Source organism: Cetorhinus maximus, chromosome 23, assembly GCF_964194155.1.
Source record: "Cetorhinus maximus chromosome 23, sCetMax3.hap1.1, whole genome shotgun sequence".
NCBI classification, from domain to species: Eukaryota; Metazoa; Chordata; class Chondrichthyes; order Lamniformes; family Cetorhinidae; genus Cetorhinus; species Cetorhinus maximus.
In genome coordinates, this window is record NC_135901.1 from 46924801 (window position 1) to 46950475 (window position 25675).

The 25675-nt window shown below is 54.4% G+C and overlaps 2 protein-coding genes and 1 long non-coding RNA gene across 3 annotated transcripts in view; 2 read left to right on the forward strand and 1 right to left on the reverse strand.

Annotated features, from left to right (window-relative positions):
* The window catches only part of LOC144698527 (uncharacterized), a 102359-nt gene extending 77519 nt beyond the window's left edge, over positions 1-24840 (forward strand). Inside the window, exons 3-4 of the mRNA XM_078570461.1 lie at positions 24131-24360; positions 24734-24840. Coding sequence (XP_078426587.1) covers positions 24131-24360; positions 24734-24840 — 337 coding nt within the window. The remainder of the gene's footprint in view (positions 1-24130; positions 24361-24733) is intronic.
* LOC144698298 (uncharacterized) overlaps positions 1-25675 on the reverse strand; it is a 127370-nt gene that overhangs the window by 85263 nt on the left and 16432 nt on the right. The window lies entirely within an intron of this gene.
* LOC144698528 (uncharacterized) lies at positions 7417-24836 on the forward strand. Its single transcript, XM_078570462.1, has 2 exons — positions 7417-7482; positions 24237-24836. The coding sequence occupies exons 1-2, from the start codon at positions 7417-7419 to the stop codon at positions 24834-24836; spliced, it is 666 nt and encodes a 221-aa protein (XP_078426588.1).

A 25675-nucleotide genomic window follows, 5' to 3' on the forward strand; every position in this document is an offset into this window, starting at 1 on the left:
CTCATGCCCACATGTCCATCCTTGGCCTGCTGCAATGTTCCAGTGAAGCTCAATGCAAACTGAAGGAACAGTACCTCATCTTCTGACTAGGCACTTTACAGCCTTCCGGACTGAATATTGAGTTCAACAACTTTAGATCATGAACTCTATCCTCCATCCCCACCCCCTTTCCGATCCCCACTTTTCCAATAATTTATATAGGTTTTTCTTTTCCCACCTATTTCCATTATTTTAAAATATATTTCTACCCATTGTTTTATCTCTACCTTTTAGCCTATTTCGATTCCTTCCCCCCACCCCATCCCCACTAGGGCTATCTATACCTTGCTCGTCCTGCTTTCTACCCTTAATGTCATCATTAGCACATTTCTTAGCTAATATCACCATCGTCAACACCTCTTTGACCTTTTGTCTATGACATCTTTTGGTTATCTCCACCTATCACTGGCCCTCTATCCAGCTGTACCTTCCCCCCCCCCCTTAAACCAGCTTATATTTCATCTCTTTTCTATTTTTCCTTAGTTCTGATGAAGAGTCATTCGGACTCGAAACATTAACTGTAATCCTCTCCGCAGATGCTGTCAGACCTGCTGAGCTTTTCCGGGTATTTTTGTTTCTGATTTGACAACACTTTTCCAGCATTCACTGTTGTTCTTCCTGACTCAAAACACAGCTGTAAAGGAATCTTCTGTATCATGTCTAGGAGATCTGAACCCTGGAACAGAGCGGCCAGGACAGATTTCATACACATCTCAGGGATTAACCCACACAGAGATTTTCCTGCCAGTGAAGAGAGACAAGAATGACCAAAATGTTGTTTGTCCCTCTCAATGTGATCCTGATCCAAACAGGTGAAGGTAGGTAAGTGTATAGATGGAATGTGAAATGGGCCGCTCCTACTACCCAAGGGACACTGATTTGTGTTCCAAACCTCATTTGTTTTTTAATAAGCTTCTGATAAAATGCTGAGGGAATGGAGTCTCAGTACTTGTTAAATAACCTGATGGAGCTTTTTGACAAGTTTAACAGGGAGAGAGGTTGAGGCCATTGCAGTTTGTGCTGTGTTTGCAGACATTGGATCAAGTACCATTTATTAATTTTATTAGTAAACTTGATGCCCATCTGATCAAAACATCAGCAGTAGCATGGATACAAAGATATGTAAGTGATAGCAATCAGAGAGCTAGGGTGAATGGAATTTCCTTTGGAATGAAGTGAGATTTACAGTGCAGTTCCCAGGGTTCAGCGCCAGGATCTCTGCTGTTTTTTGATAAAAATGACTGACTTATGTTACAAATGTGCATAAGCTTATTTTTGGTTTGGAAATTGTAATTTTTAAATGTAGGATAAATGAAAGAGCACCTGGCCTGAAGGGAAGGTAAACAGGTCTGGGGTAATTTCAGATCAAAGTGAGGTCCCATGTTATGTCCGTGAAGACAAAATGGGAGGTGTTAAAAGTTAAACAATGGAGGTCTCGGTAACTGTCTCTTGAGGAGACGGACTGTCTGTGAGGGTTTATATTATTAATAATTTCCCCCAGATCAGAGAAAGTTGAAGGCCACTGGTAACCAAGAGATGGTTTCAAAATATCCATATACTTTTCAGATCAAAGAAGTGGTTTAAAGTTAAAGATAAATAATTTCCATTTATTTCTAAAGACAGGCCATGTGTGTCATGTGATAATGGAAATGGGTTGAGAGGGGAAAGTTCACCATATTTCTGCAGTAAATGTCAGTCTGGGGGTCAGTCTGTGTCCTCAGCAGCTTGTAGAAGCAGAGAGAGATTCTGACAGCAGCCTGAATAAGGAGCAGAGCACCATCAGGAACCAGGGGTGTTCCTGATTTGAAGACAATATGCAAGGATGTGAGTGAGGCCCATGCTCAGGCTGGACAAATCCAAATTCAGTTCTATGATGACAGGATTCTCCTCCAGAAGGAATGAGGTCAGTTACGGTCTGAGAATTGAGTGACGTGTTCAGTGCTGGGGTCATAATCTGGAGATACAGAGAAGGTTAGTGCAGGGTTTTTTTTTATTCCTTTAAGGAAAGGGTTAATCATATCAGCAACAGAGTTTTAAAATTCAGTTGAAATGACCTGATGGTGTTGATCTAATAACACTGATGATTCAACTTTAAATCATCATTTGTTTAACTTTTAACCTTTGTTAAAGAGGGAAGCATGACTCTAAAACTGTAATGTTGTAATATCTTCAAGTAATTCTCATTATAGACCTCCACAGTCACAATAAGATGGTGACCCTGAAGATTTAAACTTAGATTGACTCTCACAGCACCAGCAGCTTCGAGCAGGACATCACCATTTGAAACTGAAACTTTTCAGTGAGAGAGTTTGAGAGCTTGTGAAATAATGATAAGGAAAGGATAACTTTGAGAAACAATATCTTTCTCATTAGAGCTTACAACAAGGGTAGTGGGGCCTGAATGTCTTTGATTCTGTAACAGACTCAGAATTAAATGTTTCACTTATAGAACAATGATTAAATGACAAGAGAGGAATGAGCAATAAGATAATGAAATAGGATGTTCCATTGAATCCATAAAACATTGCATTTGTGAAGAATTCAGTTTAATTCATTGAGTTATTCTAAAGTTAGAGAGTCTCTGCAGTTTCACTTATTTGGATGAGTTGTTAACTTTTGGATCACAATGTAGTATGAGAACAAGTTGAAGATCACATTAGTTGATGATCATATATTGAGGCAAGAGGGAGGTACATGAATTGTGCTGAGAGTTTGGATTTGAAGGGTCTGATCGATCTGAACACTGAGCTGGGGACAATATCATATTAAAGTGCGCGGTTTTACTAATATATACACTGAATAAACCTGTGAAGCCCTGACAGTAACAATTCAAGAACCTTCCTTAATGAGGAGTCGATGAAAGTGCAGAAGAAATATGGGCATGAGTAGGCCATTCAGCCCCTCGAGCTGGCTTCCTTTTTGTCTGTAAATTAATTCTCTCTCTCTCTCGGTACAATAACAGTTTAAAGGAGTAGACGATCAGAACAGTAAAAAGGTGGAAAATTCCAGCTTAAACGTTCTCTTCATGATCAGTGGGTTTGAGAGTCCAGTATCAGCAACTTTAATACTTTATTTAGAAATATAAGCTGAGCAGATTCTCTGTCCTCTACCGTATCTCATATTGATCCATAAATCAGAGTAAACATGCAAGTCCCGTGTGTCCACAGTCACTTACATGAGGTCAGCCCGCTGAATGGAACCTCGGGCACCCTGAGTTTGATTTCTGGTGTCTCCAGTCCCGACTGCCCCCTTACATCAGTATCCGCTCACTTTTATACCCTGTAGTGATCCAGATCTGGCCCCTGGCTCTTCTTTGTCTTCTCTGCTGGGTTTTGGCAGGAAGTGAGGAAAAGAGAGCTGGAATTTCTCTAATCTGTGATTTACAAGGACACATTCCCTGGTCCCCAGCAGTTACTTTTCTTCTGGAATTTTCTCATTCTCCCTAAACTCCCCTGCCCACTGTTAATTCTGATAGTTTCACAATTATAGGTATGAACATCACACGTTATAATCTGATCTATTCTATTCCTCACTCTGGTTTCAGTTTTTATTGTGGTTAATAACAGACAAACTCTGTCCTTTTCCCTGATCTGATTCGAGTTTCCAATGAGCTGATTCTGTGCAATGGAATGTCTTATCAGTGTTGCCATGGTGACCTATCTGCAGTGAAGAGCCTGTTTGAGTTTCGAACTCAGACTAAACTTCTCTATCCCATAATACACATTATATCAAGCATTTTACCTCAATGTCTTTTAACCATGTTACAAGGGGTTCAGGTACACAAATCTTTAAATGTGAAGGAAAAGTTTAAAATGCTGTTTGAACCTATTACTCCAATTTTCTCTGCAAAATTAATTTGTAAATCATTGATTAGGCTGCATTTAGAATATTGAGTCAAATTCTCGCATCTTACAACAGGATGATCTCAGGGCCATGGAGAGGGTGCAGGAGAGATTCACAGAGATGATACCATGGATGAGAAGATACAGCACAAAATGAGGCCATTCGCCCCATCGTGCCTTTGCCAGCTCTTTGGATGAGCTATCTGAATAGTCCTCTACCCTGCTGTTTCCCCATGGTTCTGTCAATGTTTTCTTTCAAGCATTTCTCCAATTCCCTTTTAAAATTACTGTTGAACCTGCACCTACCAAACTTTCAGACAGTGTATTCCAGATGATAACAACTGACTGTGGAATGAAATGTTTTCTCATGGTGACCTGTCTGCTGTGAAGCTCCTGCTTAAGTTTCTAACTTAATTCAACTGTTTCCATTGAGGAGAGACTGGAGAAACTGGGGGGTCTTTACAGTAGAACAAAGCAGGATGAAAGGATATGTGAGCAAGAAGTTTAAAACTGGGTCAAGGACATGGTCCAAAATATTACAGACACTCCTTGCCCTTCAGGATCTGTGTCCAGGGAAGAAGCTGATGGGTTTATCTCATCATCATCGAAGTGAACAATCATTGTCAGAATCAAACACTCTCCAGTCAAACACAGCATGGATTAGATACAGAGTAAACCCATCAGCCTGTCCCCCGGATACAGATACTGAGGGACAGGGAGTGTCCGGGACAATGACATTTCTCACTCAGTAAGGTAGAAGTTGATCCTGTATCTCTCCCCATTAATCCTGAGCTCTACACAGCTCGAATCCTCCTCCTGTTTCCCTCCCAGTAACAGCACTGAGCTAAAGCCAGCCCATAATGAGCAGGGCTCAGGGAGAATGGTTACTAGGCACTGCAGAGATGTCATAAAGCAGCATCATTCAGCCCAACTGGTCCTCTCCCTGTCCCTTTAAAGGTGGAGAACTGGGGCATCCTGTCTCCAAACACATCCCACCCTGTTCACACTGAGAATCCCAGGGTGGAAAACTGGGGCATCCCGTCTCCAAACACATCCCACCCTGTTCACACTGACAATCCCAGTATTTGGGAAGTGACAGCATCTTCCAACAGTGTAGAGAGGAGAGGGGTTTTGGAGATGGGGCAGTAGTTTGCAAAGGACAGTGGGTACAAACGTTTGTTTTTTTGAGGAAGGGGTGATGATTGGATATTTGGAGCAGAGAGGGACAGTACCTTAGAGAAAGAACCGTTAACAATATTAGTGAATACGGGGAAGTTGGGTGGTCAGTCATTCAGTGAGAGTGGGATCAGTACAGCAGAAGGTGGGTCTCATGGATAAGATGAGCACTGAGAGGGCATGAGGGGAGATGGAAGGGAAAATGGGGAAAGATGTGGGTTCAGGGCTCGGACAAGGGGGAATTTTAGAGACAGTTTGTCCTGGTGGGCTCGTGGGAGGCAGGGAAGCAGCAGACGCAGCTGATCGGATTGTCTCAGTTTTAGTGACAAAGAAGCTCCATGAGCTCCTCACACTTGTTGTTGGAGGTGAGGGTGGAGGAGACAGGGGAGAGGGAGGGCCCTTCAAAAGGAACTAACTTGTGTTGGAGATATTAAAAAGCCTCGACACATGGTGTTTAACACAAAGCTAATGTATTTGATTTTTGGCCAGAATATTAACACTTATAACTGGACTGGAGTTTATTAACATCAGTTACAGAAACAAACCCCAATGAACATGGTTTAGTCCTGGATGTGATTAACAGCAAAATCCATTCACTGTAGTTGCTTGTGAACTCGCTGGTGTCTCAGCAGGGCTGATGACCGAGTGAATCGCTTCCCACACTCGCAGCAGGTAAACGGTCTCTCCCCAGTGTGAACTCGCTGGTGTCTCAACAGATGGGAAGACGTAGTGAATTCTTTCCCACACTCCAAGCAGGTGAATGGTCTCTCCCCAGTGTGAACTCGCTGGTGTTTCAACAGGGTGGATGACTCAGTGAATCTGCTCCCACACTCAGAGCAGGTAAATGGTCTCTCTCCAGTGTGAACTCGCTGATGTTTCAGCAGGTCAGATGACTGAGTGAATCCCTTCCCACACTGCAAGCAGGTGAATGGCCTCTCCCCTGTGTGACTGCGCTGATGAGTTTCCAGGTCAGACGGGTAATTGAATCCCTTCCCACAGTCCCCACATTTCCACAGCTTCTCTCCAGTGTGACTACGCTTATGTTTAGACAGGCCAGATGATTGACAGAAGCTTCGTCCACACACAGAACACGTGTACGGTTTCTCCCCACTGTGAACGGTGCCTTTTACTTCCATGTTCAAAATCCAATGATATTCTGATCCAAATGAATACAATGCATCTGTCTGGTCTTATCTGATGTTTGGTTTGAGTTTCCCGACTGCAAATCCTCCCCTTGTGATACTCTGTGAAATTGATTTAAAACAGAAAAAAGGGAGTGAGAGAGAACCCACAAAAACACAATGGCAGGTTGTGAAATTGAGCTGAATGAATCTGGTAATTTGTGAGGCCGGCACTAGGAAAAAGTGACCATGAAAACTGCTGGATTGTCATAAAAACCGAACTGGTTCACTAATGTCCCTCAGGGAAGGGAACCTGCACTCAGTCTGGGCCTATACAAGACTCTGTGAGAGGAGATAGAGAGAGAGAACATGAGAGAAGGAGAGAGAGCAATGGAGGAATACAAGATGGACTTCATCCAACTGCAACGCAACAAGAATGTTGACAGATTCTGCCAAACCCACACTCCTCACCACCAGGAAGGACAAGAGCAGCTGGTGCATGGGAAAACCATCATCTCCAAGACACAGACCAGGGAGTTCACACTGGGGAGAGGCCATTCACCTTCTCCGTGTATGAGAAGGGATTTAATTGATAGTCCAACTGCTGAGAAACCAGCGAGTTCACAAGTGACAGCAGGGGTGGGATTCTGCTGTTATTGCTGCTGTTAATCACATCCAGGAATGAACCATGTTCTTTCTGACAGTTTGGGTCTGTTTCTGCTGATGTTAATAATCCTTGTAACTGGGCTGAAGTTTAAGATTCTGAAAATCAGTTTGCTTTACTTTGTAACTTCCAATAAAGTATTCCTTTCAGGCTATTTTTGAGATGAAACCAAGCAGCCGACATCTTTATTGGGGGAAATGTGCAGTAGGGCACATGCATGGTCATCCTTGCCCAGGGGGCAGGAAGAGAGATTGCTGTGAATTTCTGACTCTGTCAGATCTTGATGTGATTTTGGTTTGAGTTTTCCCGTTTGTCAATCTTCCACTCCTAGGAACTCGTAAGAGAAATTTACAAAATCCATTATTATTAGTTCAGGATGGATATTGAGAAGAGGCAAACATTCCTCTTGGTTTGAGTTTGCTGTGTGTAAATCCTTCCCTTCTAACCCCCTGTAAAAGAAGTTTCCAAAATCCATCCCTGTCAGTCCAGGATAGAAATGCACAATTTTCTCTCCTCCTGCTACCCGGATAGGATGACCGCGCATGCGCCCTGCTGCACATTGCCCCCTATAAAGATGGCGACCGTTACCCCGGGCCAGTCTCCGAGCGGAGACTCGGGCCACAGTTTTTGTCGTCGTCCCGTTCGGTGCAACCGCGGGACTGGTCGCTTCATTTCGCAGTTTCGGGCCTTCACTGGATGTTCATGAAGCCTCCCCGCCCATTCTGCCGCCTCCATTCCTCCCCACTCACCGGCTCTATTTACTCGCTCGTGTTCGTCACTTCCCAGCCCCTTCGAACAGCTCCAGGTACAGACCGCACTGCGGATGCTCCGGTCGGAGTCTGCAATGCGCATGTTCCAACCAATGAGCGGTACTGCGCCTGCGCGAGGAGCTCGCAGTGAGGTTCGGGCACATCCTGCCTCCCATTGAATGCTGGGTACGTCCGCCGCCATTGAAAACCTCCTTTGTTAAATAGAAAATTATGTTCTGTGATCCGATGACGAATGGAGCCACAGGGCCAAGATATAAAATTATTATAAAAGCAAAAAACTGCGGATGCTGGAAATCCGAAACAAAAATATCTGGAAAAACTCAGCAGGTCTGACACCATCTGCGGAGAGGAACACAGTTAACGTTTCGAGTCCGTATAACTCTTCAACAAAACTAAGGAAAAATAGAATAATTAGTTCTGTTGTAGAGTCATACGGACCTGCTGAGTTTTTCCAGGTATTTTTGTTTTTGATATAAAATTATTAATTCAATTCAATATGTCTCCACCATAATTCTCTCCTGGATGTAATGAACAGCAGAACAAACTCCTACAGTTAGATCTTAACTCACTGGAGCCTCAGCAGGCGGTGTGAACAAATGGCTTTTCTTCCCATGCACAGAACATTTAAACTCCGTACTGCCAGCAATTCAGCCGGTGAATGATCTTTTCATGGTGTGATTGTGCCCATGAGTTTCTAGCTCGCACTGGGATCTCAAGCTCTTTTGATCATGAGTTCTACATTCTTAACCGACAACAGTTGGAGAAAATCTGGTGCTGTAAATCTGAAATAAAAACAGAAAATGCTGGAATTTTCATCAGATCTGATAGTGTCTGTGGAGAGCTAAACATAGCCTATGACTTTACATCACAATTGCACTGCATCAGTGAACAGACTTGAAAAGTTAATACTGTTTCCCAATTCACAGATGTTCCTAGATGTGACGAATGTTTCCAGCATTTTCTGCTTTATTTCTGGTGAATGAAATTAGATTTATTTGTGACTAACTTATGTTTATTCTCATTCATTCGCAAGTGGAAACATCTTCCACTTGTCTACCCTGTCAAACCCTCTCATTATCTTAAAGGCCTCGGTCAGGTCATCCCTTACTCATTCTCCTCAACAAAACATTTTTCAACCTGTTCAATCTGTGTGGATTGACATAACTTTCCAGTTCTGGCAAAATTCCAGTAAATTTTCCTTGCACCTTCACCAGTGCTTCTCGATCAATCTGATCATATGGAAACAGAGAAAATCTGAGCATCAAAGCCACTCTTTCCCCAAATTCCTCTATGTTGGAAGGATCAGTATCTCAGTGGGAGGGAGGACTGTGGTTTCACATTATAAGTCTCCACCGAGACACCCTCAGACTCCCCCTGGACACCCTCAATCTCCCCCTGGACCCCCACGGTCTCCCCCGGAACCCCTCAGTCTCCCGCTGGACCCCCTAAGCCTCCCCTCGGACCCCCTCAGTCTGTCCCCGGACCACCTCAGCCTCCCCCTGGACACCCTCATTCTCCCCCTGGACACCCTCAGACTCCCCCGGACAGATCAGTTTCCCCCTGGACCCTCGCAGTCACCCCCCGGACCCCCTCAGTCTCCCCCCGGACACCCTTGGTCCCCCCCTGGACACCCTCAATCTCCCCCTGGACACCCTCAGTCTCCCCCTGGACACCCTCAGTCTCCCCTCGGACACCCTCATTCTACCCCTCGAACACACTCAGTCTCCGCCCGGACCCCCTCAGTCTCCACCTTGAAAACCCTCAGTTTCCCCTCGGACCACCTCAGTCTCCCCCTGGACCTCCTCAGTCTCCCTCCGGACACACTCAGTCTCACACTGGACCACCTCGGTCTCCCCTGGACACCCTCAGTCTCCCCATGGACACCCGCGGTCTCCCCCTCGAACTCCCTCAGTCTCCCCCTCGAAAACCCTCAGTCTCACCCTTTTCAACCTCATTCTCCCCCTCGAACACCCTCAGTCTCCCCTCAGACATCCTCGGTCTCCCCCTGGACACCCTCAGTCTCCCCCTGGACACCCTCGGTCTCCCACTGGACACCCTCGGTCTCCCCCTGGACCCCCTCAGTCTCCCCCTGGACCCCATCAGTCTCCCCCCGGAACCGCTCAGTCTCCCCCTGGACACCTTCGGTCTCCCCTCGGACCCCTCAGTTTCCCCCTGGAAAACCTGAGTCTCCCCCTCAACCCCCTCAGTCTCCCCATGGACACTCTCAATCTCCCCCCGGACACCCTCGCTCTTCCCCCCGGACCCCCTCGGTCTCCCCCCGGACACCCTCAGTCTCCCCCTGCACCCACTCGGTCTGCCCCTGGACCCCCTCGGTTTCCCCCAGGAAACCCTCGGTCTCCACCTGGACACCCTCAGTCTCCCCCCGGAAACACTCGGCCGCCCGCTGGACACCCTCAGTCTCCCTCTGGACTCCTTCGGTCTCCTGTTGGACACCCTCAGTCTCCCCGTGCACACTCTCCTTCTCCTCCTCGAACACCCTCAGTCTCCCCCTGGACACCCTCAGTCTCCCCTCGGACACACCTCAGTCTCCCCCTGGAGACCCTCAGTCTCCCCCTGGACCCCCTCAGTCATCCCCTGGACCCGCTCAGAATCCCCCTGGACACCCTCAGTCAAGCCTCGGACACCCTCATTCACCCCCCGGACCCACTCAGTCTCCCGCCGTATCCCCTCAGACTCCCCTCGGACCCCCTGCGTCTCCCCCCGGACCCCCTGGGTCTCCTCTCGGACCCCCTGCGTCTCCCCCCGGACCCCCTCAGTCTGCCCCCTGGACCCCCTCAGTCTCCCCCGGACCCCCTCATTCACCCCCTCGAACACCCTGAGTCTCTCCCTGGACCCCTCAGTCTTCCCCTAGAACCCCAAAGTCTCCCCCTCGAACACCCTCAGTCTCCCCTGGACACCCTCATTCTCCCCCTCGAACACCCTTCGCCTCCCCTGGACCCCCTCATTCTCCCCCCTGACCCCCTCATTTTCCCCTCGGACGCCCTCAGTCTCCCCGTGGACACCCTCAGTCTCCCCGTAGACCTCCTCAGTCCCCCCCTCGGACACCCTCGGTCCCCCCCCCACCGGACAACCTCAGTCTCCCACTGGGCACCCTCTGTCTCCCCCTGAAATACCCTCAGTCTCACCCTGGACACCCTCGGACTCAACTCGAACACCCTCAGTCACCCCGTGGACCCCCTCGGTCTCCCCCTGGACACCCTCAGTCTCCAACTGGACACCCTCAGGCTCCCCCTGGACACCCTTGGTCTCCCCATGGACCCACTCATTCTCCCCCTGGACACCCTCAATCTCCCCCTGAACATCCTCAGTCTCCCCGTGGACCCCCTCGGTCTCCACTCGGACACCCTCAGTCACCCCCTGGAAATCCTCAATCTCCCCTTGGACACCCTCGGTCTCCCCCCCGGACCCCTTCATTCTCCCCCTGGACCACCTCGGTCTCCCCCTGGACACCGTCAGTCTCCCCTGGACACCCTCAATCTCCCCCGGACACCCGCGGTCTCCCCCTAGAACACCCTCAGTCTCCCCCTCGAAAATCCTCAGTCTCACCCTTTTCACCCTCAGTCGCACCCTCGAAAACCCTCAGTCACCTGCTGGTCCCCCTCAGTCTCCCCCCGGACCCACTCAGTCCCCCCTCGGACCCCCTCAGTCTCCCCCTGGACCCCCTCAGCCTCCCCCTGGGCCCGCTCAGTCCCCGCCCAAATGCCCTCAGCCTCCCCCTGGATCTCCTCAGTCTCCCCCTGGACCCACTAACTCTCCCCCCGGATCCCCCTCAGTCACCCCGTGAATCCCCTCAGTCTCCCCATAGACCCCACTCAGTCTCCCCCTGGATCCCCTCAGTCGCCCCCTGGAACACCCTCAGTTTCCCCCTGGACACCCTCAGTCTCCCCCTGGACACCATATGTCTTCCCTTGTATCCTCTCAGTCTGTCCCTGGATCCCCTCGGTCTCCCCCCGGACGACCTCGGTCTCCCCCCGGACGCCCTCGGTCTCCCCCCGGACGCCCTCGGTCTCCCCATGAATGTCCTCGGACTCCCCCCGGACCCCCTCAGTCTCCCCCTGGACCCCCTAAGTCTCCCCTCGGACCCCCTCAGTCTGTCCCCGGACCACCTCAGCCTCCCCCTGGACACCCTCATTCTCCCCCTGGACACCCTCAGTCACCCCCTGGATACCCTCAGTCTCCACCCGGACCCCCTCTGTCTCCCCCTGGACACCCTCAGTCACCCCCTGGACACCCTTAGTCTCCCCCTTGAAAACCCTCAGTCTCACCCTTTTCAACCTCATTCTCCCCCTCGAACACCCTCAGTCTCCCCTCTGACATCCTCGGTCTACCCCTGGACTCCCTCAGTCTCCCTCAAGACAACCTTGGTCTCCCACTGGACACCCTCAGTATCCCCCTGGAAACCCTCAGTCTCCCCCCGGACACCCTCGGTCTCCCCCTGGACACCCTGAGTCTCCCACTGGACAGCCTCGGTCTCCCCCTGGACCCTCTCAGTCTCCCCCCGGAACCGCTCACTCTCCCCCTGGACACCTTCGGTCTCCCCTCGGACCCCCTCAGTTTCCCCCTGGACAACCTCGGTCTCTCCCCGGACCCCCTCAGTCACCCCCTGGACACCCTCGGTCACTCCTCAGACTCCCTCAGTTTCCCCCTGGACAACCTGAGTATCCCCCTCGACACCGTGAATCTCCCCCTGGACACTCTCAATCTCCCCCCGGACACGCTCGCTCTTCCCCCCAGACCCCCTCGGTCTCCCCCCGGACACCCTCAGTCTCCCCCTGCACCCACTCGGTCTCCCCCTGGACCCCCTCGGTCTCCTTCAGGAAACCCTCGAATCCCACCTGGATACCCTCAGTCTCCCCCCGGACGCCCTCGGCCTCCCCCTGGACCCCCTCAGTCACCTCTCGGACCCCCTCAGTCTGTCCCCGGACCCCCTCATTCTCCCCACGGACGCCCTCCGTCTCCCCATGGACCCCCTCGGTGTCCACCTAGACACCCTCAGTCTCCCCTGGACACTCTCAGTCTCCCCCTGGAAACCCTCATTCTCCTACTGGACACCCTCAGTTTCCCCTCGGACCCCCTCAGTCTCCCCCTGGACCCCCCTCAGTCTCCCACTGCACATCCATAGTCGCCCCCTGGACACCCTCAGCCTGTCCCCGGACGCCCTCAATCTCCCCCTGGGCATCCTCAGTCTACCCCAGACCCCCTCAGCCTTTCCCCGGACGCCCTCGGTCTCCCCCTGGACACCCTCATTCTCCCCCTGGACCCCCTCGGTCTCCCCCTGGACCCCCTCAGTCTCCCCTTGGACCCCCTAAGTCTCCCCTCGGACCCCCTCAGTCTGTCCCCGGACCATCTCAGCCTCCCCCTGGACCCCCTCAGTCTCCCCCTGGACCCCCCTCAGTCTCCCCCTGGGCATCCGCAGTCTACCCCAGACCCCCTCAACCTCCCCCTGGACACCCTCATTCTCCCCCTGGACACACTCAGACTCCCCCTGGACAGATCAGTCTCCCGCTGGACACCCTCAGTCTCCCCCCGGACACCCTCAGTCACCCCCTGGACACCCTCAGTCTCCCCCTGGACTCCCTCAGTCCACCCCTGGACACCCTCAATCTCCCCCTGGACACCCTCAATCTCCCCCCGGACACCCTTGGTGCCCCCCTGGAAACCCTCAATCTCCCCCTGGACCCCTTCAGACTCCACCTGGACCCCCTCGGTCTCCCCTTGGACACCCTCATTCTACCCCTCGAACACACTCAGTCTCCGCCCGGACCCCCTCAGTCTCCACCTTGAACACCCTCAGTTTCCCCTCGGACCACCTTAGTCTCCGCCCTGACCCCCTCAGTCACCTCCTGGACCTCCTCAGTCTCCCCCCGGACACACTCAGTCTCACACTGGACCACCTCGGTCTCCCCTGGACACCCTCAGTCTCCTCATGGACGCCCTCAGTCTCCCCATGGACACCCTCAGTCTCCCCCTGGACACCCGCTGTCTCCCCCTCGAACACCCTCATTCTCCCCCTCGAACACCCTCAGTCTCCCCTCAGACATCCTCGGTCTCCCCCTGGACACCCTCAGTCTCCCTCTGGACACCCTCTGTCACCCCCAGGAACTTCTCAGTCTCTCCCTGGACATCCTCAGTCTCCCCCTGGACATCCTATGTCTCCCCCTGGACTCCCCTCAGTCTCCCCCTGGATCCCCTCAGTCACCCCCTGGAACCCCCTCAGTTTCCCCCTGGACACCCTATGCCTCCCCTTGTATCCTCTCAGTCTGTCCCCGGATCCTCTCGGTCTCCCCCTGGACGCCCTCGGTCTCCCCATGAATGCCCTCGGTCTCCCCCTGGACCCCCTCAGTCTCCCCCTGGACCCCCTAAGTCTCCCCTCGGACCCCCTCAGTCTGTCCCCGGACCACCTCAGCCTCCCCCTGGACACCCTCATTCTCCCCCTGGACACCCTCAGTCTCCCCCTGGATACCCTCAGTCTCCACCCGGACCCCCTCTGTCTCCCCCTGGACACCCTATGTCTCCCCTTTTATCCTCTCAGTCTGTCCCTGGATCCCCTCGGTCTCCCCCCGGACGCCCTTGGTCTCCACATGAATGCCCTCGGTCTCCCCCCGGACCCCCTCGGCCTCCCCCTGGACCCCCTCAGTCTCGCCCTGGATCCCCTCAGTCTCCTCTCGGACCCCCTCAGTCTGTCCCCGGACCCCCTCAGTCTCCCCACGGACGCCCTCCATCTCCCCATGGACCCCCTCAGTCTCCACCCGGACCCCCTCTGTCTCCCCCTGGACACCCTATGTCTCCCCTTTTATCCTCTCAGTCTGTCCCTGGATCCCCTCGGTCTCCCCCCGGACGCCCTTGGTCTCCACATGAATGCCCTCGGTCTCCCCCCGGACCCCCTCGGCCTCCCCCTGGACCCCCTCAGTCTCGCCCTGGATCCCCTCAGTCTCCTCTCGGACCCCCTTAGTCTGTCCCCGGACCCCCTCAGTCTCCCCACGGACGCCCTCCGTCTCCCCATGGACCCCCTCGGTATCCACCTGGACACACTCAGTCTCCCCCTGGACACTCTCAGTCTCCCCCTGGAAACCCTCATTCTCCTACTGGACACCCTCAGTTTCCCCTCGGACCCCCTCAGTCTCCCCCTGGACCCCCCTCAGTCTCCCCCTGCACATCCATAGTCTCCCCCTGGACGCCCTCGGTCTCCCCCCGGACCCCTTCAGTCTCCCCCTGGACCCCCTAAGTCTCCCCTCGGACCCCCTCAGTCTGTCCCCGGACCACCTCAGCCTCCCCCTGGACCCCCTCAGTCTCCCCCTGGACCCCCCTCAGTCTCCCCCTGGGCATCCTCAGTCTACCCCAGACCCCCTCAGCCTGTCCCCAGACGCCCTCGGTCTCCCCCTGGACACCCTCATTCTCCCCCTGGACCCCCTCGGTCTCCCCCTGGAACCCATCAGTCTCTCCCTGGACCCCCTAAGCCTCCCCCTGGACGCCCTCAGTCTCCTCCTGGACCCCCTAAGTCTCCCCTCGGACCCCCTTAGTCTGTCCCCAGATCATCTCAGCCTCCCCCTGGACCCCCTCAGTCTCCCCCTGGACCCCCCTCAGTCTACCCCGGACCCCCTCAGCCTCCCCCTGGACACCCTCATTCTCCCCCTGGACAACCTCATTCTCCCCCTGGACACCCTCATTCTCCCCCTGGACTCCCTCAGTCCACCCCTGGACACCCTCAGTCTCCCTCTGGACCCCCTCGGTCTCCCGCTGGACACCCTCAGTCTCCCCGTGCACACCCTCCTTCTCCCCTCGAACACCCTCAGTCTCCCCCTGGACACCCTGGGTTTCTCCCCGGACCCACTCGAACACCCTCAGTCTCCCCCTGGGCACCCTCTGTCTCATTCCGGACCTCTCAGTCTCCCCCCGGACCCCCTCGCTCTCCTACCGGACACCCTCGGTCTCCCCCTGGACCCTCTCAGTCTCCCACAGGACCGACTCAGTCTCCCCTCGGACCCCCTCAGTCTCCCCCTGGACCCCCACAGTCTCCCCCTGGAAACACTCAGTCTACCCCCGGACCCCCTCGGTCTCCCCCCGGACCCCCACAGTCTCCCCCCGGACACCCTCAGTCTCCAGCCCTGGACACACTTGGTCTTCCCCGGACACCCACAGTCTCCCCTTGGACAACCTCAATCTCCCCACTGGTCACCCTCTGTCTCCCCCTGAAATACCCTCAGTCTCCCCCGGACACCCTCGGACTCACCTCGAACACCCGCAGTCTCCTCCCGGACCCCCTCGGTCTCCCCCTGGACACCCTCAGTCTCCAACTGGACACTCTCAGGCTCCCCCCGGACACTCTCGGTCTCCCCATGGACCCCCTCATTCTCCCCCTGGACACCCTCAATCTCCCCCTGAACATCCTCAGTCTCCCCCTGGACCCCCTCGGTCTCCCACCGGACCCCCTCTGTCTCCCCCTGGACACCCTCAGTCTCCCCCTGGACCCCCTCACTCTCCTCCTGGAACCACTCAGTCTTCCCGCGGACCCCCTCAGTCTCCCCCTCGAAAATCCTCAGTCTCACCCTTTTCACCCACAGTCGCACCCTCGAAAACCCTCAGTCACCTGCTGGTCCCCCTCAGTCTCACCCCGGACCCACTCAGTCCCCCCTCGGACACCCTCAGTCTCCCCCTGGACCACCTCAGCCTCCCCCTGGACCCGCTCAGTCCCCGCCCACACCCCCTCAGCCTCCCCCTGGATCTCCTCACTCTCCCCCTGGACCCACTAACTCTCCTCCCGGATCCCCCTCAGTCACCCCCTGGATCCCCTCAGTCTCCCCCTAGACCCCACTCAGTCACCCAGTGGACACCCTCAGTCTCCCTCTGGACACCCTCTGTCACCCCCAGGAACTTCTCAGTTTCCCCCTGGACACCCTATGCCTCCCCTTGTATCCTCTCAGTCTGTCCCCGGATCCTCTCGGTCTCCCCCTGGACGCCCTCGGTCTCCCCATGAATGCCCTCGGTCTCCCCCTGGACCCCCTCAGTCTCCCCCTGGACCCCCTAAGTCTCCCCTCGGACCCCCTCAGTCTGTCCCCGGACCACCTCAGCCTCCCCCTGGACACCCTCATTCTCCCCCTGGACACCCTCAGTCTCCCCCTGGATACCCTCAGTCTCCACCCGGACCCCCTCTGTCTCCCCCTGGACACCCTATGTCTCCCCTTTTATCCTCTCAGTCTGTCCCTGGATCCCCTCGGTCTCCCCCCGGACGCGCTTGGTCTCCACATGAATGCCCTCGGTCTCCCCCCGGACCCCCTCGGCCTCCCCCTGGACCCCCTCAGTCTCGCCCTGGATCCCCTCAGTCTCCTCTCGGACCCCCTCAGTCTGTCCCCGGACCCCCTCAGTCTCCCCACGGACGCCCTCCGTCTCCCCATGGACCCCCTCGGTGTCCACCTGGACACCCTCATTCTCCCCCTGGACACCCTCAGTCTCCCCCTGGATACCCTCAGTCTCCACCCGAACCCCCTCTGTCTCCCCCTGGACACCCTATGTCTCCCCTTTTATCCTCTCAGTCTGTCCCTGGATCCCCTCGGTCTCCCCCCCGGACGCCCTTGGTCTCCACATGAATGCCCTCGGTCTCCCCCCGGACCCCCTCGGCCTCCCCCTGGACCCCCTCAGTCTCGCCCTGGATCCCCTCAGTCTCCTCTCGGACCCCCTCAGTCTGTCCCCGGACCCCCTTAGTCTCCCCACGGACGCCCTCCGTCTCCCCATGGACCCCCTCGGTGTCCAGCTGGACACCCTCAGTCTCCCCCTGGACACTCTCAGTCTCCCCCTGGAAACCCTCATTCTCCTACTGGACACCCTCAGTTTCCCCTCGGACCCCCTCAGTCTCCCCCTGGACCCCCCTCAGTCTCCCCCTGCACATCCATAGTCTCCCCCTGGACTCCCTCAGTCTGGCCCTGGACGCCCTTGGTCTCCCCCCGGACCCCTTCAGTCTCCCCCTGGACCCCCTAAGTCTCCCCTCGGACCCCCTTAGTCTGTCCCCGGACCACCTCAGCCTCCCCCTGGACCCCCTCAGTCTCCCCCTGGACCCCCCTCAGTCTCCCCTAGACACCCTCAGTCTCCCCATGGATGCCCTCAGTCTCCCCATGGACACCCTCAGTCTCCCCCTGGACACCCGCTGTCTCACCCTTTTCACCCTCATTCTCCCCCTCGAACACCCTCAGTCTCCCCTCAGACATCCTCGGTCTCCCCCTGCACACCCTCAGTCTCCCTCTGGACAACCTTGGTCTCCCACTGGACACCCTCAGTTTCCCCCTGGAAACCCTCAGTCTCCCCCCGGACACCCTCGGTCTCCCCGTGGACACCCTGAGTCTCCCACTGGACAGCCTCGGTCTCCCCCTGGACCCTCTCAGTCTCCCCCCGGAACCGCTCACTCTCCCCCTGGACACCCTCGGTCACCCCTCGGACCCCCTCAGTTTCCCCCTGGACAACCTGAGTCTCCCCCTCGACCCCCTCAGTCTCCCCATGGACACTCTCAATCTCCCCCCTGACACCCTCGCTCTTGCCCCCGGACCCCCTCGGTCTCCCCCCGGACACCCTCAGTCTCCCCCTGCACCCACTCGGTCTCCCACTGGACCCCCTCGGTCTCCCCCAGGAAACACTTGATCTCCACCTGGACACCCTCAGTCTCCCCCCGGAAACACTCGGCCGCCCGCTGGTCACCCTCAGTCTCCCTCTGGACCCCCTCGGTCTCCCGCTGGACACCCTCAGTCTCCCCGTGCACACCCTCCTTCTCCCCTCGAACACCCTCAGTCTCCCCCTGGACAACCTCAGTCTCCCCCTGGACACCCTCAGTCTCCCCCTGGACCCCCTCAGTCACCCTCTGGACCTGCTCAGTATCCCCCTGGACACCCTCAGTTAAGCCTCGGACACCCTCATTCAACCCCTGGACACCCTCAGTCTCCCCCTGGACACCCTAGGTCTCCCCCTGGACCCCCTCTGTCTCACCCTGGACCCCATCAGTCTCCCCCTGGACCCCCTCAGTCTCCCCCGGACCCCTTCCTTCTCCTCCTGGACCACCTCGGTCTCCCCCGGACCCCCTCAGTCTCCCGTAGACACCCTCGGTCTCCCCCCGGACCCAGTCGGTCTCCACCTGGACAACCTCGGTCTCCCCCTCGAACACCCTCAATCTCCCCCTGGACCCCCTCAGTCCCCCCCTGGACCCGCTCAGTTCCCCCCCCCCCCCCTCCCAGACAACCTCAGTCACCCCCTGGAAACCCTCGGTGTCTCCCGGACACCCACAGTCTCCTCCTGGACCCCCTCTATCTCCCCCTGGACACCCTCAGTCTCCCCCTGGACACCCTCAGTCTCCCCATGGACCCCCTCAGTCTCCCGCTGGACCCACTCATTCTCCCCCTGGACACCCTCAGTCTCCCCCTGGACACCCTCAGGCTCCCCCTGGACACCCTTGGTCTCCCCCCGGACCCCCTCAGTCTCCCCCTGGACCCCCTCAGTCTCACCCTGGACCCCCTCGGTCTCCAACCGGACCCCCTCAGTCACCCCCTGGAACCCCTCAGTCTCCCCCTGGACACCCTCTGCCTCCCCCTCGAACAGCCTCAGACTCCCCCTGGACACCCTCCGTCTCCCCCTCGAACAGCCTCAGACTCCCCCTGGACCCCCATCAGTCTCCCACTGGACACCCTCGGTCTCCCCCCCGGACCCCCTCAGTCTCCCCCTGGACACCCTCAGTCTCCCCTGGAAACCCTCATTCTCCCCCTCGAACACCCTCAGTCTCCCCCGGACAACCTCATTCTCCCCCTCGAACGCCCTTCGCCTCCCCCTGCACCCCCTCATTCTCCCCCCTGACCCCCTCATTTTCCCCTCGGACCCCCTCAGTCTTCCCCCGGACCCCCTCAGTCTCCCCCCGGGCCCCATCGGTCTCCCCATGGACACCCTCAGTCTCCCACTGGACACCCTCAGTCTCCTCCTGGACCCCCTCAGTCTCCCGCCGAACCCCCTCGGTCTCCCCCCGGACCCTCCCGGTGTCCCCCCGGTCCCCTCGGTCTCCCCCTGGCCCCCGTCATTCTCCCCCTTGACCCCCATGGTCTCCCCTCGGACCCCCTCAGTCTCCCCACGGGCCCCATCGGTCTTCCCATGGACCCCCTCATTCTCCCCCTGGACACCCTCAATCTCCCCCTGAACATCCTCAGTCTCCCCCTGGACCCCCTCGGTCTCCACCCGGACCCCCTTTGTCTCCCCCAGGACACGCTCGGTCTCCCCTGGTACCCCCTCGTTCTCCACCGGGACCCCCGCGGCCTCCCTCTGGACGCCCTCAGACTCCCCCTGGACACCTTCAGTCTCCCCCTGCACCCCCTCAATCTCCCCCTGGACACCCTGGGTTTCCCCCCGGACCCACTCGAACACCCTCAGTCTCCCCCTGGGCATCCTCTGTCTCATTCCGGACCTCTCAGTCTCCCCCCGGACCCCCTCGCTCTCCTACCGGACACCCTTGGTCTCCCCCTGGACCCACTCAGTCTCCCACAGGACCGACTCAGTCTCCCCTCGGACCCCCTCAGTCTCCCCCTGGACACCCTCAGTCTCCCCCTGGAAACACTCAGTCTACCCCCGGACCCCCTCGGTCTCCCCCCGGACCCCCACAGTCTCCCCCCGGACACCCTCAGTCTCCAGCCCTGGACACACTTGGTCTTCCTCGGACACCCACAGTCTCCCCTTGGACAACCTCAATCTCCCCACTGGTCACCCTCTGTCTCCCCCTGAAATACCCTCAGTCTCCCCCGGACACCCTCGGACTCACCTCGAACACCCTCAGTCTCCTCCCGGACCCCCTCGGTCTCCCCCTGGACACCCTCAGTCTCCAACTGGACACTCTCAGGCTCCCCCCGGACACTCTCGGTCTCCCCATGGACCCCCTCATTCTCCCCCTGGACACCCTCAATCTCCCCCTGAACATCCTCAGTCTCCCCCTGGACCCCCTCGGTCTCCCACCGGACCCCCTCTGTCTCCCCCTGGACACCCTCAGTCTCCCCCTGGACCCCCTCAGTCTCCTCCTGGAACCACTCAGTCTTCCCACGGACCCCCTCAGTCTCCCCCCCGACCCCCTTGGTCTTCCTCGGTCTCCCCCTGGACACCCTCAGTCTCCCCCTGGAAACCCTCGGTCTCCCTCTGGACCCCCTCAATCACCCCCTGGAAACCCTAAGTCTCCCCCTGGACAACTTCCGTCTCCCCCTGGACCCCCTCAGTCTCTCCCTGGAGACCCTCAATCTCCCCCTCGAACACCATCAGTCTCACCCTCGTCCCCCTCAGTCTCCCCCCCGGACCCCATCGTTCTCTCCCTGGACCCCATCAGACTCCCCCCGGACACCCTCCATCTCCCCCTGGACCCCCTCAGTCTCCCCCCGGACCCCTTCCTTCTCCCCCTGGACCACCTCGGTCTCACCCTGGACCCCCTCTGTCTCCCCTGGACACCCTGTGATTTTGGGAGTTTTTCAAAGTTTCAGTTTCAGAGTTGAGTATTTTTCACCATTCATCGACAATTTAGAGCTTTTAGTTTTATTCTCATCTCTGTGAGAAGTTCCATGTCTCTGGGGCTTGTGTGGCTCCTTCACTGTGGATCTGATTCCAGGTCCATCCATTGCTCTGTGTCACCTCTGCCCTCCCTGATCACCTCTCTGCCTTCGTCTAACTTCCTCTGCTTCTAATATTGGGTGTATTTTAGCTCTATTTTGGATTTTACTGTTACTTCTGCTGACTGTGACTAAATGAGGTTTCCACCACTGCCCATGTGCTGCTGTCTTCCCAGCTTTATCTTCCCACAGTATCTTTCATAGTCAGGAATTGTTTTTCCTGCGCTATAGTCCATTCCTCTTCACTTTTGAGCTTTTATTGACCATCAAATTCTGCACCATTTTTATTCCCCTTGATTCATCCTGCACCCCCTGAAATGTTTACTCTGTTTCTCCCTCCAGAGACAGATGCCTGATCTGCTGAGTATTTCCAGCATTTGCTCTTTTTATTTCAGATTTCCAGCAGCTGCAGTATTTTGCTATTATTTTATTGCAGGCGTTGCTCACAGAACCGAGTCTAGAAACACAGACGGACCAATTAAGAGCCGGTTTGTATCAGGGTGGCTGTTGGTTACACAAGTTGGTCCCTGGCCTCCAGTGTAGGTCCTTTCTCAACCAGTCACTGAATCACTGAATGATTACAATACAGACGGAGGCCATTCAGTCCATTGTGCCCATGCTGGCTCTCTCCAAGAGCAAATCAGTTAGTCCCTCCCCTGTCCTTTCACTAGCAAGACCAGCAAATATTGCCAATCCCCAGTTGCCTGTGGAGAAGATGATGTTTGACCTTCTTGAGCCGCTGCAGTCCGTGTGGTGAAGGTGCTCCCACAATGCTGCTCGGTAAGGAGTTACAGGTTATTCACCCAGTGATTATGAAGGGGCAGTGATATATGTCCAAATCAACAACAACACTCTGTATTTACATTGCACATTTTGAGTAATAGGAAGCTCCAAAGTGATTGATAGGAATGTTATAAAGAAACATTCGACACTGAGCCACATAACAAGACATGAGCGCAGGTGAGCGAATGTTTAATCAAAAGGTTTTAAGGAGTATCCTAAAGGAGGAAAAAGGTATTGAGAGGTTTAGGGGCAAATTCCAGAGCTCATGGCCTTGGCAGCTGAAGGCGCGGCCACTGAAGGTGGGACAATTAAAATCAGGAATGCCCAGGAGGCTGGAATTAGAGGAGCGCAGATATCTCGGAGGGGTGTGAGACTGGAGGAGATTCCATAGAAAGGGATTTGAAAATATGGAAGAGGAATTTAACATTTTGGTGTTTCTTAACCCTGAGTCTTTGGTGGTCAGTGAGCACAGGGGTGATGGGTGAACAAGACATGGTGTGAGTAAGCACACGGGTAGCAGAGTTTTGGATGACCTCAAGATTACAGGGAGGCTGAATGTGTGAGGCCGGCCGGGAGTGTGTAAGGATAGTTAAGTCTAGAGGTAACAAAGGAATGGATGAGAGTTTCAGCAGCAGATGAGCTGAGACTGGGGTGGAGTCGGGCGATGTTACTAAGGTGGAAATAGGTGGTCTTGGTGATGATGTGGATATGTGGCTGGAAGCTCATGTCGGGGTCAAATATGACACTGATTTTTCAACAGACTGGCTCGGCCTCTGACAGTTGCAGGGAGCCAGTGGATCTAGAGTGGAGTTTGTAGCGGGGACGGAAGATAACGGCTTCACTCTTCCCAGTGTTTAAATGCAGGAAATGTTGTTCATCCAGTACTGAATGTCAGACAAGTCAACTTGGAGGTGATGATGCTCACATACACCTGCTACCCTGGTCCTTGTAGGTGGTGGAGGTTGAGGGTTTGGGACATTCTATGAAAGGTCTGGTCGAGTTGTAGAAATGTAAATCCCCTCTGCTTCACCTATTCCAAAAAAGTGTCATACGGGTTCAAAACGTTAACTCTGTTTTTCTCTCAACAGATGCTGCCAGACCTGCAGAGATTTTCCAACACTTTTTGTTTTTATCCCTCTCCTTTTCATGCTGTCTCACTCATCTCTGTCTCTCTCTCCTCTCCCTCCCACCCCCAACGCCAACCCCTGTCTGTCTCGCTCTCCTCTCCCTCCCACCCCCAATGCCAACCCCTGTCTGTCTCTCTCTCCTCCTGTGGAGGGCACAGTCATCTATAGGCCCAAACTGGGTGGCAGGTTTCCTTCCCTGAAGGACATTAGTGAACCAGTTGGGTTTTTATGACAATCCAGCAGTTTTCATGGTCACTTTTTCCTCGTGCCGGCCCCACAAATTCCCAGATTCATTCAGCTCAATTTCACAACCTGCCTTTGTGTTTTTGTGGGTTCTCTCTCACTCCCCTTTTTACTGTTTTAAATCAATTTCACAGGGTATTAGAAGGGGAGGATTTGCAGTCAGGAAACTGAAACCAAACATCACATCAGGATCTGACGGAGTCACCCAATTTATCGTAACCTCAATATCATCGGATTTTGAACATGGAAGGAAAAAGCACCGTTCACAGTGGGGAGAAACCGTACACGTGTTCTGTGTGTGGACGAGGCTTCAGCGAATCATCTGGCCTATCGAGACACAAGCGCAGTCACAACCGGGAGAAACCTTGGAAATGTGAGGACTGTGGGAAACAATTCAAATCCCCATCAGAGCTGGAAACTCATCGACGCACTCACACTGGGGAGAGACCATTCACTTGCCCCATGTGCAGGAAGGGATTCACTCAGTTATCTACCCTGTTGACACACAAGCGAGTTCACACTGGGGAGAGACCATTCACCTGCTCAAAGTGTGGGAAGGGATTCATTAATTCAGCGAACCTAATGACACATTAGTGAGTTCACACTGATGAGAGATCTTTTAAATGCCCAGACTGTGGGAAGTGCTATAAAAGTTCCCAGAAACTGATGTCGCATCAACGTGTTCACACTGATGAGAGACTGTTCAGGTGCTCTCACTGTGGGGCTGGGTTTAGGCAAACTTATCAACTCACTATACACAAGCGCACTCACACTGGAGAGAGACCATTCACCTGCTCCGAGTGTGGGAAGGGATTCACTCAGTCATCCACACTGCTGAGACACCAGCGAACTCACACTGGAGAGAGACCATTCACTTCCTCCGAGTGTGGGAAGGGATTCACTCAGTCATCCACACTGCTGAAACACCAGCGAACTCACACTGGAGAGAGACCATTCACCTGCTCCGAGTGTGGGAAGGGATTCACTCAGTCATCCACACTGCTGAGACACCAGCGAATTCACACTAGGGTGAGGCCATTCACCTGTTCCAAGTGTGGAATGGGATTCATTCAGTCATCCACACTGCTAACACACCAGCGAGTTCACACTGGTGTGAGGTCATTCACCTGTTCTGAGTGTGGGAAGAGATTCATTCAGTTATCCACACTACAGAGACACCAGCAAGTTCACACTGGGGAGAGACCATTCACCTGCTCCATCTGTGGGAACAAATTCAGTCTGTCAGCCACACTGCGCAGACACCAACGAGTTCACACTGGGGAGAGACCATTCACCTGTTCCAAGTGTGGGAAAGGATTCACTCAGTCATCCGCACTGCACAGACACCAGCGAGTTCACACTAGAGGGGAGCCCGTTCACCTGCTTCGAGTGTGGAAAGAAATTCACTCAGGCACCCAACCTGCTGATGCACCAGCGAATTCATGAGTAACGACAGTAAGTGGATTTTGCTGTTAATCACATCCAGGACTGAACCATGTTCGTTGCTGTCTGTTTCTGCTGATGTTAATAAACTCCAGATAGATATAATGATTAATGTTGTGGATAAAATTCAAATAAAACAGCTTTGTGTTAAACACAAAGTGCTGAGTCTATTAATACAGCATTTCCCAAACCTTTCCCAGTGAGGGCTCATTTTAATGACTCAGACTTGGTGTGATCTTAGAGTGAAAATCTGGGGGTTACAGGAGATGCTGAGAGGGGTGGGGGGAAGGAGGCTTCAGACAGACAGTTTGGACAATCATTATTGTGCAGACAGCACTTCAAGCAGCTAAATACTTGCTCTAAGCTCAATGGAAATTTAATATGTAAAGCCTACATTGTAAATTAGACTCATGTATAATTAACTCTTAATAATTCTCTTTATAACTCTCTATAATTCTTCACTAAATAAAAACTTGAAATTCCATTTCTGTGTGTACAGGATATTTCATATAAATAACTACCAATTACACACAAGCAGATTTTATTAGTCACTACAATAGGGTTTCAGTTATCGACAACAGTTCTGCCGAAGGGTCGTGAAGGCTCGAAACGTTAACTGATTTCTTCTCCACCGATGCTGCCAGACCTGCTGAGTTTTTCCAGGTAATTCTGTTTTTGAACAGAATCTATTGATGTGATATACAGTCAGAAAGGTGTTTTCTCTTCTACAAACATTTTATGGCTCATAAAACGTTTAATAATCTTGAAAATATGCTTTTTTAAAAACTGTATATGTAGAGCTCTCAAATTTAGACTGATTTACTCAAGCTTCAACCTATCTG